The sequence below is a fragment of the Buteo buteo genome, chromosome 2 (genome assembly GCF_964188355.1).
Source record: "Buteo buteo chromosome 2, bButBut1.hap1.1, whole genome shotgun sequence".
NCBI lineage: Eukaryota > Metazoa > Chordata > Aves > Accipitriformes > Accipitridae > Buteo > Buteo buteo.
The window spans coordinates 20406032-20424032 of record NC_134172.1 but is presented as its reverse complement, the minus strand read 5'-3'; the positions used below and the strand labels follow the sequence as shown (position 1 = coordinate 20424032).

General features: G+C 42.7%; 1 protein-coding gene across 1 annotated transcript in view; it reads left to right on the top strand.

Moving 5' to 3' along the window:
* ARMC3 (armadillo repeat containing 3) overlaps positions 1–3308 on the top strand; it is a 51729-nt gene extending 48421 nt beyond the window's left edge. Inside the window, exons 16-17 of the mRNA XM_075022464.1 lie at positions 1433–1595; positions 3099–3308. Of these exons, the coding sequence (XP_074878565.1) occupies positions 1433–1595; positions 3099–3308 (373 nt within the window). The remainder of the gene's footprint in view (positions 1–1432; positions 1596–3098) is intronic.
* The last annotated feature ends 14693 nt before the right edge of the window (positions 3309–18001 follow it).

The following is an 18001-nucleotide window of genomic DNA, read 5'->3' as shown; positions in this document are numbered from 1 at the left end:
AGACACAGAACCCAGTGAAACAATCACGGGAAATTTAAGTGGAATGTTTTCTGTGGGGATTTTTATGTGTGTGTTCCATTTTAAGCGGCTGCCTGAATAGCCTGTGTTGAATAGGAAGGGGAGGAGGAGGCAGCTGCAGCAGCCCTGGGCAGCCTGGCAGCTTGAGCGGCGTTCCTGCTGTGCTCACCGGGGAGGGAGCCGGGGTAGATGAGGGAAAACGCAATAGTGTTGGCGGTCTCCTTTCAAACAAACGCAGCACAGCCTCGTGCGCACGCGAGAGCGGCGTGCATGGAGGCTCAAGAGGCTTTGCTTTCTACTGAGAGCTGGCTGTAGGCACAAGCAGCACAAGGGACTGCCTGGAGCCCCCCACTTTTTCAGGCTCACCCAGTAATTCCCAGCTTCGAGACACCACGTCTAGCCCCCTCGGCGAGAACTCCCTGAGCCCATGCTGTTGCAACCAGTATCTCCTCAGGCCCTAGGTTTTGAGAAATAAGGCCTGTGAGGTTGCCTTGCACGTACTGTGCGGATAGAACCTGTTCGCAGTTTCTGCAGAGGAGGTGGTGCAGATTTGAGCTCTCTGTCTGAAGCAGTGGCTTGTGATTCCCAGGCCAGCTCTGCAACACCGTGTCCAGAGTGAGAGCCCTCGGTGACGCTTGTGCCTGTGGCTGAGGACGCTGTGAGAGCAAAGGTCTTTACGTACAGGGGCCACGCACAGGGGAGGTGAAGGTGTATGTCTGAGGAGGTGGGGACTTACAAATCGAGGCTTGATCCTGTGTGTGCACAGTTATCCAAAAGACATGCTTTTGGCAGTGTTTGCACAGATAGTGAGTTCTGATCTTCTGTTTCTGTGACTGAGCCATTCTTTTTAATGGATAAATACACACCTCTCACCCCCCAAATACTGGCTTCAATGTAAGAAAGCACATGCAGAAGTTGAAGTACCCTTTATGGATATAGTTGCTTTCCTATGTTGGGATCATTACCTATGGCTTTATTTTTGTCATATGTATTCTCATGCCTTTATTACTTTTATTTCAAACAAAAGGTAGGCCTGGAGATTGTAAAACGTAGCTCACGTAATCTGTTAGCTGTAAAGATGAACGCTAGCTTCTGAACTACTTCCTCAGTAATTACACTGTTATTGATGATTTTCTCTGAGGACTTTGTGCCTATACTAGACCTCTCCAGAATCTCTGCTGGCAGCTTTTGCACCTTGGTTTTGGTCTGTGACAAATGTGAATGATCTGAGTTATGGTTGTCTCTATTTAAGACACCAGTTGCAGGATAAAAAAATATAAAGCAAACATAGCAAAAGCATTAAAGTCTTATATATCATTCACTAATTGCTTGTATATATTTCATTTTGCTACATTTTTGTGATAAATACAAGAGGAATTATAGATGTAATTGATCCCGGTATACATTGATACAGGTTTGTTGCAGACAAGATGGGTGGCCCGATTGAAAGAGACAAGCTACATGACTTCAGCTGGGAACTTCACATAAGTGAAATACAATTTGAGCTGAAATGTAATGTCGTGCCTATCGGGAAAGTCAAAAAAGGGACGTTCTACCACAGAGCTTTACTTTTCAAGGTACATTAACATTTATTTTACAACATAACATATTGATGTTAAATGGATATTGTAAACTAAAGTATAATTGCATCAGTGTAATATAATATTTATATTAATGTAAAATCTTTTGTATACACTTAAGTCATTTTTCACTGGCAAAGTTGATTTCCCTATGAATGAAAGCCAGCATTGCTTCTTTCTGTAAACATTCTTGTTGTCATTAAATTGTCTTAAGTGATACCAGCAGAATACTTGATAAATGGCAAAAAGCCAAAATATTTGATTGGGAGTCAAAACATTTTACATTTTCTGTAAACTGTAAAATATTGAATTATGCAGCTTCCTTTTTTTTCCATGCTGCAAATGTAAACTTGTTGGGACAATTTTTATTTGGTATCTATCCAGTATTCTATGATAGCATATAACAGCTTTTATGTTCTCGTTTCTTAGACTGGGAAGATTCATTTCTTCTGTCTTCATGCAAAGATGTACTGGTGCAGCCTGCTTATCTGTCCCATCCTTTTTCCTTGGCTGCTGGGTAGCTGGACTTTTCTCCTTCCTGGATGGAGAGGAAAGGAGAAGCAAGGGCCTAGCACATTAAGCAGGAAGGGCCCAGGAAACAGTACACAGGAGAAAGAGCACAAGCCTAAATTTATGGTATCCATGGGGAGAGAAAGTTCCTGACATAATTTATGGAGTTGTGAGGGCATGCATTAATTGTGCTGAAGCAGCACTGATGTTCGCTTCCACTCTCTTGAGAAACCTTTGTAGGGATGGATCATCGCTCTTAAAGCCACACCAGTCTAAGCAATGGATATCCTTGTCTGTTTGTAACAAGTTAAAAATCTTTCAGGATTTCCTTGCTTCAAAGCAGATGCATTCTGAGAAAGCAGTTTTGTAGCTGGAAACCATTATATGTCTGTCAGTGATAGCAGCATAGAGGAAAGGCAGGTGTTTCATCTAGCAGACGCTTGCCTCACATTTCATTGCTTCCCACATTCGCAGGGCTGAAAACCAAGGAGTGTGGAGTGAAGCAGCAGTCCTAAACTTGCACTGATAAAAATGTTGCATTTTTACACTTAATATTTCATACTAGCTACATGTGTGCAATGTACATACACCTCATTGCTTGAATAGACAGTGCTTCAAAATGTTATTCAGAAATAAGTCTTCCAACCAGAGAAAAACATTTCTGGGTGCTGTGGGTGTTGCATTTTGTTTTAAATCTGAAGGACTGGCTGATAAACAAATGTATCAGTGCCTGAAAAGAGTTAAAATGGATATTTTTCATGTTATGCAGAGAATATGGTAGAAATAACATTTAAAAGCCTACACCTTCTAAGCAGAACCAACAACAAATATTTGCAGTTTGCAACAGTTTACAGATTTACAAAGTCTGTTTCAAGAAAGCTCTTGGCCTTTCAAGTATTTGTTTTCTTTGTAAGCATCTCTTGGCCTTGCTGTATATCACAGAAGCTACATGTATTAACTGTGATTAACTCCTTTTTTTTTCCTTTTTAGGTGATAGCAGACAGAATTGGCATTGGCTGTAGTTTAGTTCGTGGCGAGTATAACAGAGCTTGGAATGAAGTTAAATTGGTTGATGACTCTCCTCAAGGAGTTGCTGGGCTTCTGCTTCCTCCTCAAGAATATATTGTAGATCTAATGTTTGAGCCAGGCTTTTTGATAAAACAGGGAAGTGCAGAGGCAGATCAGTACAAACATATTTAATCATCTTGACAAATTTCGCTAAAATAACTATTTTAAAGGTGTTTGCAGTGCTAATATTTATGAAACTTACGGGGTTTCAGGTCCAGCTATCAAAAAGCACCATATCTGGTATGTTGTCCTAAATGTTTAATTAAACATATTTTAGGTATCCAACTTCAATGCTTAGAAATTTTGTTAATTTTTTGGTACTATTTTAAGACTAAACTGTAAAACTACAGATTAAAATTTGGTAGATCAAGAATATTTGGTATGTGTTAAGATTATAATGCTTATTAAATAGGTTTAAATCATTTCCAAAATACAGTATATTACTTTTTTTTCAGATGTTCTTTCAACTCTAATGCACATTTATAGGAATTATATGTCCATGAAGCAAGAAAATGTGACATGTGGTAAAATAACAAGTCACCTAAAAACAACTGGACATTTTTTTGTGTGAAATAGGCCAAGAACTGAGAATTAGAAGAACTAAGATAATAGTATACTTTCAGCCTCTGTAGAAAACATCCCATTTGTATTTCTTGGAACTTGGCAGAGTTAATAATTACAGATAATAACATACTCTGGATGAAAGTAAATACTGTTTGTCCTGGCACAGGGAAGACAGATGATTGATAAGTTATTGCTTGCAATCTCCCTTTAAATTCTTTATTTTTCACTTGAAAATAAATTGGACTCTGAGAAGGCAGCAGTTTTAGACACAGCATTTGTATTTCTTGCAGCCTTGGGTAATGTGGTGTTGCTGAAGTGTACCGGTGCATCTAAGAGAGGTAAAACACTGACTAGAACACTCTAGTAAACACTTTTCTGGTGAAGCCATCAAGAATGTACTGGAGTATTTCAGGGACCACAACTATCAAGTGAGTTTACTGTGGAATACTGAAAAAAAGCCCTGTACAGAAGTTAGGTCAATGCAGACAACATTGTGAAAAACTGAATTTCAGAAGAGCAGAATGCCAACAAGTCATTTACTTCCTGCCCACCAAAAATGTGATAAAAAAATTTGGAGTCTGTGTTCTTTTAGTTTCTTAATGTTTTGTCGTGGACCAGGACATATTTGTAGAAGCACAGTCACTTGTATAGTCCACTTTGGTTTGAGGAGGTTTATATCTGCTGTATTCATTACTGCTTATGAGCATGATCGCACCACTCCCCCTCCTTCCTCCTCTGACATGCAGCATGATTTTCTGGTAGCCCCTTGGGGAACATTTTATCTTTCTGTTGTAAATTCACTTATATGGCCTCGTGTTCATTTTTTTTACCTTATGTTTGCACCACTCTAGACATCAGAATGAAAAAGAACTCTGGAAACAAAATACACGATATGCTAGCAAAACTGCGTGGAAGGTGAGAATGTGTTTCTTATCATTGCTATGTAGCAGGTAGGGGACTGGTGAAAACTGATATGCTGTCACTGACAGGCATGATTCGGTACAGAAACCTGCAACTGTGAAAGTGCAGTAAGTGGAAGTAAATTAAGAATTAATTTCCTACTAGCTATCATTTTATACAGTTTTCCGGCATTGGAATTTCATTATTTTGTATTGGAACTATAATGTTAAAGTGTGACTTAGTCTGTTTGAGGAGGTCTTGAAAAACAAAGCAATTTCTGTTGTTTCAATATATGTTGTGTCAATATAAAAAAAAAGACAAAATGTAAGTTTTTCAAAATAAAAATTGGGAAACTTCTATTCTAGACATATAAGCTTGCTTTACATAAAATTAAAAAAAAAACCTACACAACCTTGTATAGTGCAGAATTTGATGACCCAGAAATGTTGGATAAGGGTTGTTTTATGTCTTTCACAATTTTTAGCTTTGTATTAGCTGAGTTCTGTCACTTCAAAATTGTAATACCCTTGGGTGTCAGAAATAAGATCTGGGTAGAATATAAACACTTAAACCCCATATTGTTAGTTTGAAAACTGCAGTTTAGTTGTCAAGTAAGTCAAGAGATGCCACACTTTTTTATTTGTTGCTTCCCAGGGACCTGTAGCTGTGCCCACACCCTGGTGAAGAATTCCCCCAGCCTTGACAAGAGCAGCCCAGCTGACACTCTTTCCAGATCTGAATCGGAAAACAAAATGTTCAAAAGTTTCTGCAGGGCTCAGCTGGGTGAATATTCCCAGGACATGCCCAGCATACACCATTTGGCTTGGGCCATGCCTGAGTGAAGTGATCACCTACCTTCTTTTTAAGGAGCAGATGGGGAAGGGCCTCATACCTCCTTTTACATAATAGTTCAGTGGGCAGATCAGTCACTCAGGACATAGAGTCAGGCTTGATGCCTTGCTAAGCATGAACAAAACAGTCTGCAGCTACCTAATTGCCAGGATATATTCTAGCCACTAAGCAGTCTTCATCCCTCTTTTTGAAGCTCTGCTATCATGTAGAAAAGAATGCAGGATTAATAGACTATAGAAACAGAAAAGTTGAGCAACCTCTTCAGCCTAATATTAGGGGTTATAATTAGGTTTTTCCTTTGGAAAAAGAGATTCTGTGTCTCTAGTACCCACTGCCAGAAATGTTCTTATGGTTTACTACATGTGTACTGTAAAATGTAGAGACTGTACCCTACCTAGAACAACACCCTCCTAGTTAGGTGCTCTCCTGCAAGGTGAAAAGCTGTCTTAAGCAAAAATAGGAACTGAAATGAGGTTAATTCCTCCATAGCTGTAACCATTGGGCAATAACTCAAAAGTAGGCATCATGGCCAGCCGCTGTGCAGAATGAAAACCGAATGAGACATGCTCAGCTTCTTGAAAAAGAGGGTATGTAGACGGTTATCCCAGGACAGTGATATGGGCTGTAGATCCTGATTTGAAAGAGGCACCTCTAAGTCATCTTCACACATCTTACTGTGATGCCTGTGCTTCTGAGAGAAGCTAGCATGAAGACACCATTCCTGCTGTTCACTGGAACTACCCAACTTCATAGTGACTGTGCTGAACTTATGTAGTGCCCTGCTCAGCTTGCTGCTTACTGCAGGGTCTGTTCCAAGCCATCTGGAACTGACACACCACACATGCACACATGCACACATGCACACACACACACACACACACCCCCCTGCCATTCATTTTCATAAAAAAGAATTTTGATTTTGATCTGGCATTGAAAAACACAATGCTTAATATATAGCACATCTGCTTATCAAGACATACAAAACTGGACTGTTGATAAAAGGTCAGGCATGGCTTCTACCTTTCTAGTGAATGTGAACCAGCAAAGCAGCAGACCAAAACTAGTTGCAATGTGATTTCAAGTTGCAATAGAGGTTTTGGTATGACAGGGTCTAATGCTTTGACCCTGCATACCTCTCTGCCTTTGCTTGTTCTGTGTCTGCCAGGACCATTGTGGCTAAGGGGATTCTAAGTGGATAATTCCAGGCTCTTCAGGCCAGATTTTGGCTGAGACCTGTTTCTGAAGGGTGCTTCTGGTAGACACCTCGCTGCAGAAGTGGATTCTTCTGTTTTTCCTCAAGCAGATGCAGAGGCAGTACAGGCTGCCGGCAGCAGCAGTACCAGCGCTTCCATGCTTCCCTTCTGTTGCCCTTGATGCCTCAGCAGTAGCAGCACTAAGGTTAACTTACACTTGTTTTATCTTTATGCTAGCAGGGAACAACTGCTGTGTAATTTATAGAATTAACACATATCAGATAGTTCCTGGTTACCTACTGCTAACCTACAGCAATGGCAGAACATCACTCCCTCAAACTGTGTAGTCCCTTGCATAGTAGAAATTGAAATGAACTCTTCTTCCAGTAAATCTCTGCTGCAGATTAACTCTGGATCCTGAGAAGAATCTGAGGCTCTTGGAGCAACACATGTGTTTCTTTTCAGATCCAAGAGGAACTTTTATTCTGGTTTTTTTTTTACGTCAGACTTCACTTCGGGGAAAAACAAAAAGTCTTTTATTAGTAAATATGGTCTTGAATGGTGACATATTATTTCATCCATAGCTCCTTTGCATGAATCTGCACCTCTTCTACTACATGAGTCATTTCTTCATAAATCCAGCCCATTATCAACACAGATTGTCAAAATGGAGACTGTGCAGAGGCAGTAGACATTTACTGGCTAGCGTGTCAACTTAGTTAAGATAGAAAAGTGCACTAATACATTTATTATATTCATAGCTCCCTTGCTGGTTTATACAAGAGTCTTTTCCCCAACAGCTCATTGGCAGTACCTATTTTCCATCAGAAGACTGAAAATAAGCAACAAAAATCCCCATATAATTCAAAGCCCGAAGACAGCATATGCCATCACAGGGAAGTAGAAGAAGAAAGCATAAGAATGGACGTACGGGCTCAAGCCAAGAGTATCCAACCAAGTAACCCATCTCCAGCAATGGTCAATATACAAAAGGTTAAGAACACGGCACAAATACAATTATACATTTCCAGAGTACTCTGATAGGTTCAGCAGTTTGCATTTCAGGGACTTTCTATGTGTCTAGGTATTTAACAGCTCTTAAAGTTTTCTGTCTTCACTACGGTTGTGCAAGAAGCATCTCATTTTATTTATTCTGAACTTGTCATCTGCTGCTTTCATTTACTATCTCCTAGTTTTTGTAGTAGAAGAGACAGTAGACATGCATTTCCTACTTAGCTTCACCATAAGGCTTGTTTTCTTAGGGGTCTCCATCCTGTCTTCCCTCAGTATACTCTTCCCTAAGTATACTTATATGCAGGATATATTTCATCACTTCTTGCGTGGACTCCCACCCATACCTCTGGTCATTGTGCTGTTCCTTTCTTGTATCTCTTTTAGTTACACTATATTTTTAGAAATTATACTAGACCTGCATACAATATTGAAGAGTTAGTCATGTATTCTTTTTTTTTTCCCTAATAGCTCCAAATAATCCATTTACAATTGACAATTTCTGAGCATTTAGCTACATGATTTCCTAGAATGAAGAGATACAGAGGAGCAGGTACAGCTTATTTTGGGAATCTTAGTATGCAAGGTCTGATAAGGTGTCTTCAACGTTCTCTGCATTAGCTGCAAAGTCAGTGATTACAATGGGAAGCCTAACCTATATCAGTATTGTAGATCTCAGGATGCTCTGTATAGGTCCATGGTCTTCCTGAACCCTAACGTGAGTCAAGGTTTCCTTGTGATGCCATGATGGATAACTCCATGGCCGTGCAATAGCTGAACAAGCAAGAGGTACCAAATTGACTCATCATCATGCAAAAAGAAAAATATTATCTCTGGAATTTACATGCTCAACATGGCATTGTGGTTTATCCTCCAGGCCTTCAGACAATTTCCTAGTGCAATAAAGGATTTGGCCGTCATGCCTTTGTGACATCCTGAGCTGCTAAACGCAGCAGTAAATGACAGCTCTTATGCTCCGCTAGATGGAAGGTCCAGATTTCCAAAAGATGTTTTTTTTCACTTCATGGACCTAGCCCATTTCATGTAAACACTCTGTTACTTCTGATCTTAGAGGAAGCTAAGACACACCGCAGAAAGAGTCTGACGAACAGGATGTATCCAATAAAGACAAGCCCAAAGTTCAAGACTTAGGAAAGAATAATAAATACACAGCTCTTGCACCTCTTGTATCTTCCTTGATTAACTAGAAGAATACCTCTGCCCAGCTTCATTCCTTCATTCCCATGTCTTCACTTCTATGGTGTAAGGACTAACTACGTAGCCAAAATGGGAAAAAAGAGTCTTTCACAGTACTCGTGAATATTTTGATTTATGGAGTCCCACAAGCTCCCGAAGATGTTCTCCAGTTACTATTCCTCCTCTGTCCTTGTGAAAATGGGGTTTCTAATCCTGTGCCAGAGTTCTTGGTGCTACAGACCTTTGAGTGCCAGAACGGAGGTTCAGTGGCAGCTCCATTTAAAAACCTGAAGGATTCACTGATATATGAAAAAGAGGAGTCAGCAGAGTCACGTTTATTGATTTAGTTACTCAGATCAATTGTTTTTATGCTACAAAGGTTTTCATTCTTCGTAAGCTTTTTTATTATTTTTCCCCATAACAAGGTACTGCCACGCGACTGCAACTGCTAGCAGGGAGGTGACGGTTCAGGCAGCAGTAGCAGGTTTGGGCCCCTGGGCTATTTGGTGCTATAGCATGAGATATTGGCTAAAGTTCCTGTGATAAAGATCAATTGTCAGGGCCCTGAGTGAAGCAATGGGCCTTAATGGCCCTGACCTGTCTTGCCTGGGACCACCATTCCCACCCCTGCCCGTGGCCCAGGACCCCATCTCAGCCCAGCCCCGGTGCCACCAGCCCCTACCCCAGTGATGGGAGTTACAAACAAGTAACCAGCATGGCATCTTCAGTGACAGCTATCACAGAGGAACAAGGTACAAACCAAAATGACAGCCTCTGCGGATGGTGAAATATTACTTATGTCAAGCCACAGGTAATGGGAAGACGCATTCTCACATCCAGTCTTGTCTGCCCATCCGTATTCATCCTCATCATCTTAATAATGACCCGTCATGTCATGGGGTGGGTTTTTTGACAATTGAGTTGAGCTAGTAAAAAGATCTGGTATCCTTCTTTATGCTTAAAAAAAAAAACCAACAAAACATTGCTCAGTGGTAAGAGCTGGGGTGTCCTGTCCCAAAACACTGGGCAGTGCAGCCCCTCACACCCCGGTGCCCGTGCAGCCCGACACGCACGTGCCTGCTGCAGCACAGTCCAGCCACAACCACCGGACCAGCAGGAACCAGGAAAGCACAATGCTTGCTGAAAACCATAGCTCTGAGACAACCAAGATGTGTTCAAAAAATTCTTTATGGAATAAAAGCGCCATCGAAGATGACCGGTAAGTTGTTCATGATACTGGCCTGTGTAACAGCATCATCTGTGAACCTGCTCTGGCCCATCTTTCCTTCATGCTGAGAAGCGGGGCTGGCCATGCAGTGAGCTCTGGGAGGCAGGACTGTGCCTGCGGATGGCAGGGGTGGGAATCAGTGCTCGGCTAAAACGTGTTAACTGCTGAGTGCTGATCAACACGTCCAAAGCGCCATGAAGCACTACACAGAGGTGGAAACACGTAATGCAGCACAGATACACATGTACAACCACTTACTGGCACATCCAGAAAGCAAACCCTCTACCACTACAGCGGTGCCGAGGTGTCTCCTCTCCTCCCAGGCAGCTGCGCCTCTCCCCAAACGGCACAGAGGGAAATGACCAAGGCACTTTGCTCCAGCATTTTGCCATGGGCTTTGCAATACGGCTATGTGGACTTGGGGCATGATTTTTTCACACTCGTTACCAATACAGCTATTACAGCAGAACTTTGCAGATAAATGAACAGCTCTTTAGTCCTCTTAATGAGCTAATAATTTTTCTATTATACAAACACTGGCTCTGACACTGAGAGATATCAGAAATATTGGAATAACTTTATGTGGCCTTCCTTGTCCACTATCACCCAGGCAGAATTTAGAGTTCAGGCACAGGTAGAGTACGTGCAGAAATGACAGAAACACAGAGAGAGAGACGTACAGACGTACATGTCTCTGACCAGTAAAAATGTTATTTGTAGGACATGGAAGAAATTAGTCTTGGAGACACAATGAGCTAGCAAAAGCTTTTCTCTCATTAAGGAGTGAGCTTATTTGCATGCTAATGAACCAGCTAGTTCTTCCAGCTCATTGATGTTTCACTGACATGCTGAGATGCCATCTATGGAAACCATGTGCAAAGCATAATTGAAGCCAGTTCTTGCTTGAAGTTGGATAAATGTTGGGGGAAATATAGCAAGATGAGAAAAGCAATCATATCAAAGTAGGCAGCAGATCCTGTTGCTAATGCAACCCTTTGCCAGCTCAAACACTGTTTACAACCAGCTCTCCTCATTCTAGTCCTACCTTGCAAGTGAACATAGCAGAAGGTTTCTTTGACCTTGTCCTCCAGCAGTGCTAACGCTTGGTCTATGCAAGACCACTTTGCCTATATTAGAATAAGAGACAGAAAAGAATCTCCATCAAAAGACTCTTCTAGAAAGTGCAGTGCCACCAGGTTTTGCATGGAGGGCTACCTGTGAGCAAATCTTTTCCAGTCTACATAAAGCTTTAGAGTTGTCCACTGCTGTTCCTCACTCCCTCGTCCATGCTGCATAAAACTGCCAAAAGTAACAAACTCCTCTGTGGACTCCATAGTGTGTAACATCTGTCCCTTTTGTGGTGCCAGTGTTGTGCAAGTTTGCTGTAAAATGTGGTGCTAAGTTCTCGTGGAACAGAAACTGCTCCAAAATGAGTTCACCTTCTGTTGCAAGAAAGGTTGAGCTAACTACCCAGCCAGACAGGTCAGCCCATGCTGGTCCCACATCTAAATTACAGCTCCTAGACTCAGTGTTCCCCATTTCTTCTTTATTGCTCTCTCGTGCTGCTTCCAGGAGATGTCCCTAGATTGTCTTACTGTTTCTGATATTCATCTCTTGTGTTTTCTAACCTACATCCTTCTACAGATCAGCGGGGCTTCCTAGTTGTAAGAAAGATCTGAAAAAAAACATGCCATAGCATGTTTTTAATTCCTTTTTAAGATGAACTTCTCTAAACAAGATGCTTTTAGTGACAGAGTTTGAAAGAAGATTCCTTAAAGGCCAGGTGTCAAAAAGATACTCAAGAGTCAAAAGGCTTTTCAAAATGTCAAGTCATTAGTTTTAGTTGGCATTAGGGACCGAATTATGAAATGGTGGAGGTCTGCTCAGTGTCCCCAAGATGTACGAGATTTTGGTAATGATATCTAATTTCCAAAGTTGGAAAATTATTCTCTGACAAATGGGCACTCTTAAGACACAGTTTATCTATGGTAGATCATACAGAAGAATCACATGCTGAGTGCCAATTTCTTTTCACTACACTATTTTTGCTGTAGACTTCTAATGTAAGTGAGTTTAATCCTAGATCCACCTGCTATTAATGGGAACTGCAGTACCAAAAAGAGTACTGGATGACTAAAAGCTGTCCTTTAGGTATAAGTATATGGAAAAAAGTCAGGGGCCATAAGACCAAACATTGGATGAGCTCAGAGCTATTCAGGTATTAAATTCCTTCAGGAATTCCCAATGACAAGACAGCTACGTATCAGGAATTAACAGGGACTGGGGCTTTGCAGCACTGGGCCAAATGTTATGTTGGATGTAAGTATCTCACAGCAGCTTCCCCAAGCCAAGCACTGCGTAGCGTGTAATATGCTTTTAAAGTACAAATAACATGAAATGTATGGTGAGTTCAGGATGCAGTGTTACACATGCCAAGGAGCACACTGCTCCGTCGATCAGGGTGCCTTCTTCAGAGCAAAAGCTCTGGTCAGAAACCTGCAGTTATTTGCACAGGGATTAGTCTGTACCTTTTGTTACCATGGGATAGAGGAGGGTTAAGAAAGGGGCCACCACCCATGTAGTGTGTTCTTGCCACTTGCCGTGTATTTGCTGACCACAGAAATACAGTAGTAAACAGGAGCACAGATTTCAGTCAGGTCCACGCTCAGTTTTGGTACTGCAATGCAACCGAACATTAGGTATGCTGGGAAGGTGTCTTTGCTTGCCACTTAAAGATTAAAGCAATGCATGCTAATGAACATGCTAGCAATACCTGGTCTACCAGTATTTTTCCCTGCTAGATGAATGGCAGTATGGTGTGGAAACAAGAGGTCTGTGTAAAACCTAGAGCCTGCTCTAAGCCTTTCTACCCTCTTCCTACACAGCAAATATGGACCAAAACATTTACAGCAGCAGCATCGACTCAGTACACTCTGTCTTTTAAAAGGCTTCTAACCTAAAGTTCCCACAGAGGTAGTTGTCCCTGCAGATCTGGCCAGTCCTTATATCACATGAAGCTGAAGTTTTTGCTCAGCCCAGAGGTGCTCAGATGGGCCCTGGAAAGGAAACCCCAACTCCTGCTCCCGTGGGAGCAGGGAGGGCTGGGCCAGACTGCCAGCGGGCACTCCATTTTCACGAAATGGAAAACCAGCTCATGCCTCGGGAATAGGATGCTAGTTTTTCCAGCAGGTAACTGGTGAGCATGCTGGAGAACAAGGACTGTAACCAAATCCTGAAGTACTGCTAAAAGGATGAGTTGAAGGCAGGCAAATCACAGTAGGCAAAGCAGAACTGCACACTGTACACCTGCGAATCCCTCAGGCAATTTTTTGAATTAGAGTGGTCTCTCGCACTGCTTTCACCTTACTACGTGCTTCTTGTTTTTCAAATACATACGCATTTGAGAAAATCACAATCTGGTTTTAGATAACTGGGGGGGGGGGACACGACACACCTAAAAAGCCTCCAAAACCCCAGATACTGAATTCATTTTGAGATATTTTCCCCGCTCCACTATCCATCTACTTCACCAACAGTCCTGTTCATTACTCCATAATTCTTACCCAAGTGAAATCAAGATGCAAGTCCAGCCTCCCTGTCCAGCTGCGAGGCAGGTATCTCTTGCGGGGAGCCAGCAGTGTGTTCGAGTGCCCCATCAAACTCTCCTGCGAGCCAGGTCACAGCCCTTTGGGCTGCTGAAAGCTCTGCTGAAGCTGCTGCAGACCCAGGGCACAACACTTCACACTGGGAAGAGGTGCTGGTGGCGGGAGGATGTACACCATAAAAAAACACAGAGGACCAAGATATTACTTCTTGGGCCCCTTAACCGAACTTGTTCAATTGCATCCATTCTTTAGTGTAAGATTTCTAGAGGACAGACGCTGTCAGGAGTCCTTACCCACACAACACAAGTGAATCAGAACTTGAACTCCCAGGTAAACCATTACCGCTGCTGGGGGCTTGGACAGCGGCAGTGCAAAAGCCCTTAAGGTCATTCATAAGAAGCAGGGCATGCACACTCAGCCTCCCATTTTCTGCCTTCTTCTAAACCAAGAGCATTGCAGTGAAGATGAGTTACCAGCACAAAACCAGTTGGGCAACTCTACCAGACTTGCCTGCATCCCAGAAAAAGTGAGATGGAGGAAATGCAGAGTTTGGGGAGGATTTTTAAGGAGCATGATTTTGTGCTTTCCTTGATTAGAAAGTGCATTAAAAAAAATCTTTTGGGGCTCACCGAAGAGAGAAGGAAAGAAGGCTCATAACTACATTTATGGGAATCTCAAATTTAAAAATACACCTAAGATGAATGAGTGGGAATAAAACCAGTTCTGGCGAGCTCTGCTCCTAAGGAATTCCCGTTTGCTGGGAAAGAGGCAAACTCTGTTATCAGGGAAGTCAGTCTATTGAAGGGAGAGCAATTTCCCCCAATCAGAGTGTGAAGCATGACATACCCTACTCTTAAATCATTTATATTTTACTTTTTTATGATGCAATCGTGAATAAGCTTTTTCTGCATTTGTAATTAGAGGATAGAACAGATGGTCAGGGCTTAGTTCAGGGTGATAAATCCATTAAGATAACCTACAGAAAGCTGCTGCTACGGCAGTTGCTGCCAAATAACTGTTCATTCAATGCTTTGTTCAGGCTTTGGGTACTGGGTGGAAGATGAACCATCCCAGTTCTTCACTACCTTGAGGTACAAGGGGTAAGAAATCACACACAAGTTTGGGGAATATATTATTACTGTCTATGTGGCTCAAGAAACTTGGATGCTGTGATATAGGGGATGCATGGAGCAATCCAGGGAAATAGCCTGGAGTTGTTGCTTCCCAACAGCTGCCCTGGTAGATACACTCACTCCATCCCAGAGTGCGTATCTACTTGTCAAAGTGGATGAAATTTAGCTGAACAGGTGGCCCAACTGCAGACTAGAGTTTTATGTCAAGGAGTGATTGCAAAATATCCATTTCACTTTGAATTCATGTCTTCACTCATTTGGCAAGAAATTGCTCAAAGCATTTAGAATCCTAGAATAATTTATGCTGGACAGGACCTACGGAGGGCATTTGGTCTAATCCAACTCAAAGCATTTGTCACAGTGGACCAAACCTGTAGGTCCCTTCCAACTGGAACTATTCTATTCTATTCTATTCTGTTCTGTTCTGTTCTATTCTAAATTCCATCCTTAGACTCCTACAGAAGGCTCCCGCTTGAGCTAGTTCACAAATATGATCTATTTTTTTCTAAAAACAGGCATCAGAATAATTAGGTATTCTACAGCTTATGATTAGCAAAAAGAGATATTAAACCATAAAGCAAACAAGGCAAGAAGTTGTGTGTTCACTATTTCTGATTATGCCCTTGACCTGAATCACATCACACTACTCCACAAATGAATCTCAGCAGAATCTGTGGGGCTACTTCAGGGAGGTTCAGCTCTGCGTTCTGTGCCTCTGGAAACCAGCAATACCCTTTTCTGAGATGCTTTGGCACTTCTGCTACTAATAATTTTTGCCAAAATCCCTTTCAGTCATTGGAATTCAGCACCAGACCATTACCGTGTATCTTTGGATAGCGTTTCCATGTGGAAACAGTACCTCCATATACCAGAAGCTCAAAGTTTCATCACATCTGAGTGGCTAGAAACTAGCTGTGGAGTTGTATCAAGTCTGTTAGAGGAGAGGGTATACTCTGCTGAGGAAGGATGTGGAGTTCCTGTGATCATCTCCTATAAAAGCAGCGAGGATTTCTGCAGGGAAAATGGAGCCCGCCACAGATACAACCTATCCACCGAAGTGCTCATGCCAGTCCCCTTTTCTTCATTCTCCAGGGACCTGGGCACACAGCACCAGTACATTTGGTCCAAGCCAAATTCTTGTATGCTGAGATCCCATATGTTTCAATGGGAACATCCCATAGGAGAGAACATACATTAGGTATGACAAAATAAGCAGAGGGAAACTTATTGCATACAAATGCGTATAAAACAAAAATACCACTGTTTCAGTGTTTTCTTCTGTATGTAGTAATGTCAAGAGGCTTTATTAACAAAAGCTGCTTAAGCAAAGGCTTGAATTTGAACAGGGTTCATTTGATTTCTGCTCCTCACCGCTTCCTGGCTGACTGCTCAGTATCTGCCAGCGTAGGCATTATGTGATGCTCTGCTTGTCCCCAAAGCTGTCAGTCAAGGCAGAGCCTGCGCTGGGAAATGGTTAGAGCCCGAATAAATATTAGCAGGGTAGTCTGGACCGTGACCGCTTCCCTCCTACTCTCGCCTTCACCCGCCTACACACATGCTGCTGCTGCTGCTGCTGCTGCTGCTGCGGCGCAAAGCAACGCTACAGAGGAGCTGAGGAGCTTCTCCCCCATCTACACCCACCTAATAAGACACTGTGCTTTTGAGGAGTGACCCTTCCCTGGATGCAGCTTGTGTATGTGCTGGAGTCAGGTGACATTTTTAACAATAAACCTGCTGAATTACAATTCAGGGAGAATTTACTTGGAAATTTACATAACGTAGCTAGGGGAGACTTAACTGCTTCCCCTTGTGCATAAGGGAGAAAAAAAGGAGGAAAATTAAGTAACAGCCTAATTGGCTTTTATAACAGTCTATGGGGAGAAATGGAAGCCGGTTCTCTGCCTAGCTACGAAGCTTGGTATGTGCTGTAACCATGGGAGGCAATATTACAGGCATGACAGGACAATGATTTGGTTTTTCAGCACTGAAGGTCTGAAAAAAGAAATAACTCCAGCCGGGGGGGTTGTTTTCCACTTGAGGAAGATCTGTCATGCCGGTTCAGAGGACTGCAGGTCAGGCTTTTGTTGGAGGGAAAAATGGAGGATCTGATCTGTCGTTGCACCACCTCAAATGTGGATCACGGCCGTTGGGATGAACGGGATCTGCCTCTTCCACCACCGCGCTCATTTTAGTCAAGGAGCGGCTTGCAATAAACTGGATAACGGAGAGGATGACGAGGCTAGGGCTGGCAAGCCCAATGCCTTCTGCTCCCGCTGCACCCCTGGGTGCATGGTCCTGGCACCCGCTCCCCTCCCCCAGCACCCGAGGAAGGTGGCACAGCAACGGACCTGTGTTGGTTCAGGTCCTACTGCCTCAAAATTGCTGCATTTTGGAATGGTACCAGTAAGAGAGAGCTGCAAAGAAGATATTGATGGTTCATTTTTTTATTGAATTTTGTCTTTAAAAAAAGCACCAGTTACATCAATGTCAATTACATTAAAACATGCAAGTTTCAGGACTAATCACTTTCTTTCACCCTTCTTCATTTCCCAGACACTTCAGGGAGAACTCCATTGATTACCTGTCCTCCTCAGCAGCAGACACCGCCTGAGACCAAGGCCAGGAACGCCTCTCTTCCATGACTGAGCTGGAGACAGCAGCAGTGAGCCCCGGGAGCGACACCGTCGCCTGCCACTGCTTTCCAGCCCTAAGCCGTTTGCCAGAACTGGGGGAGTGCCAAATCGGGTGTCTCCTCTCCAAAGCCTCCCTAATGTGTCCCAAGTCCCTCCTAAACCATGGCTAAATGACTGATATAAGATGCCATAGGGGTAAGCTAGAAGGGGTTTGGAAAGATCTTTCTCTGATCTCCACTTCCCAAAATGGCCGAACATGGAAAAACGTTGTCCTTCTGCCTACAGCATAGACGCTGCCGTCTCCTCCTTGCCCAGCAGCTCTGCTCTCTTACCAACCTGAGTCATGGTCCTGAGGACTCACATCTCCAGGATTTTTATCGAGGTACTCTGGCTTCACTCCACCGTGTCTTATTATATAGGACAAAGCCATTAATCAACTGTGTGCCCCCCTTCCCTGCCGCCGCAGACAGCAAATGTGATCAACTACGAGCCTTGCAGCTATCCGTCTT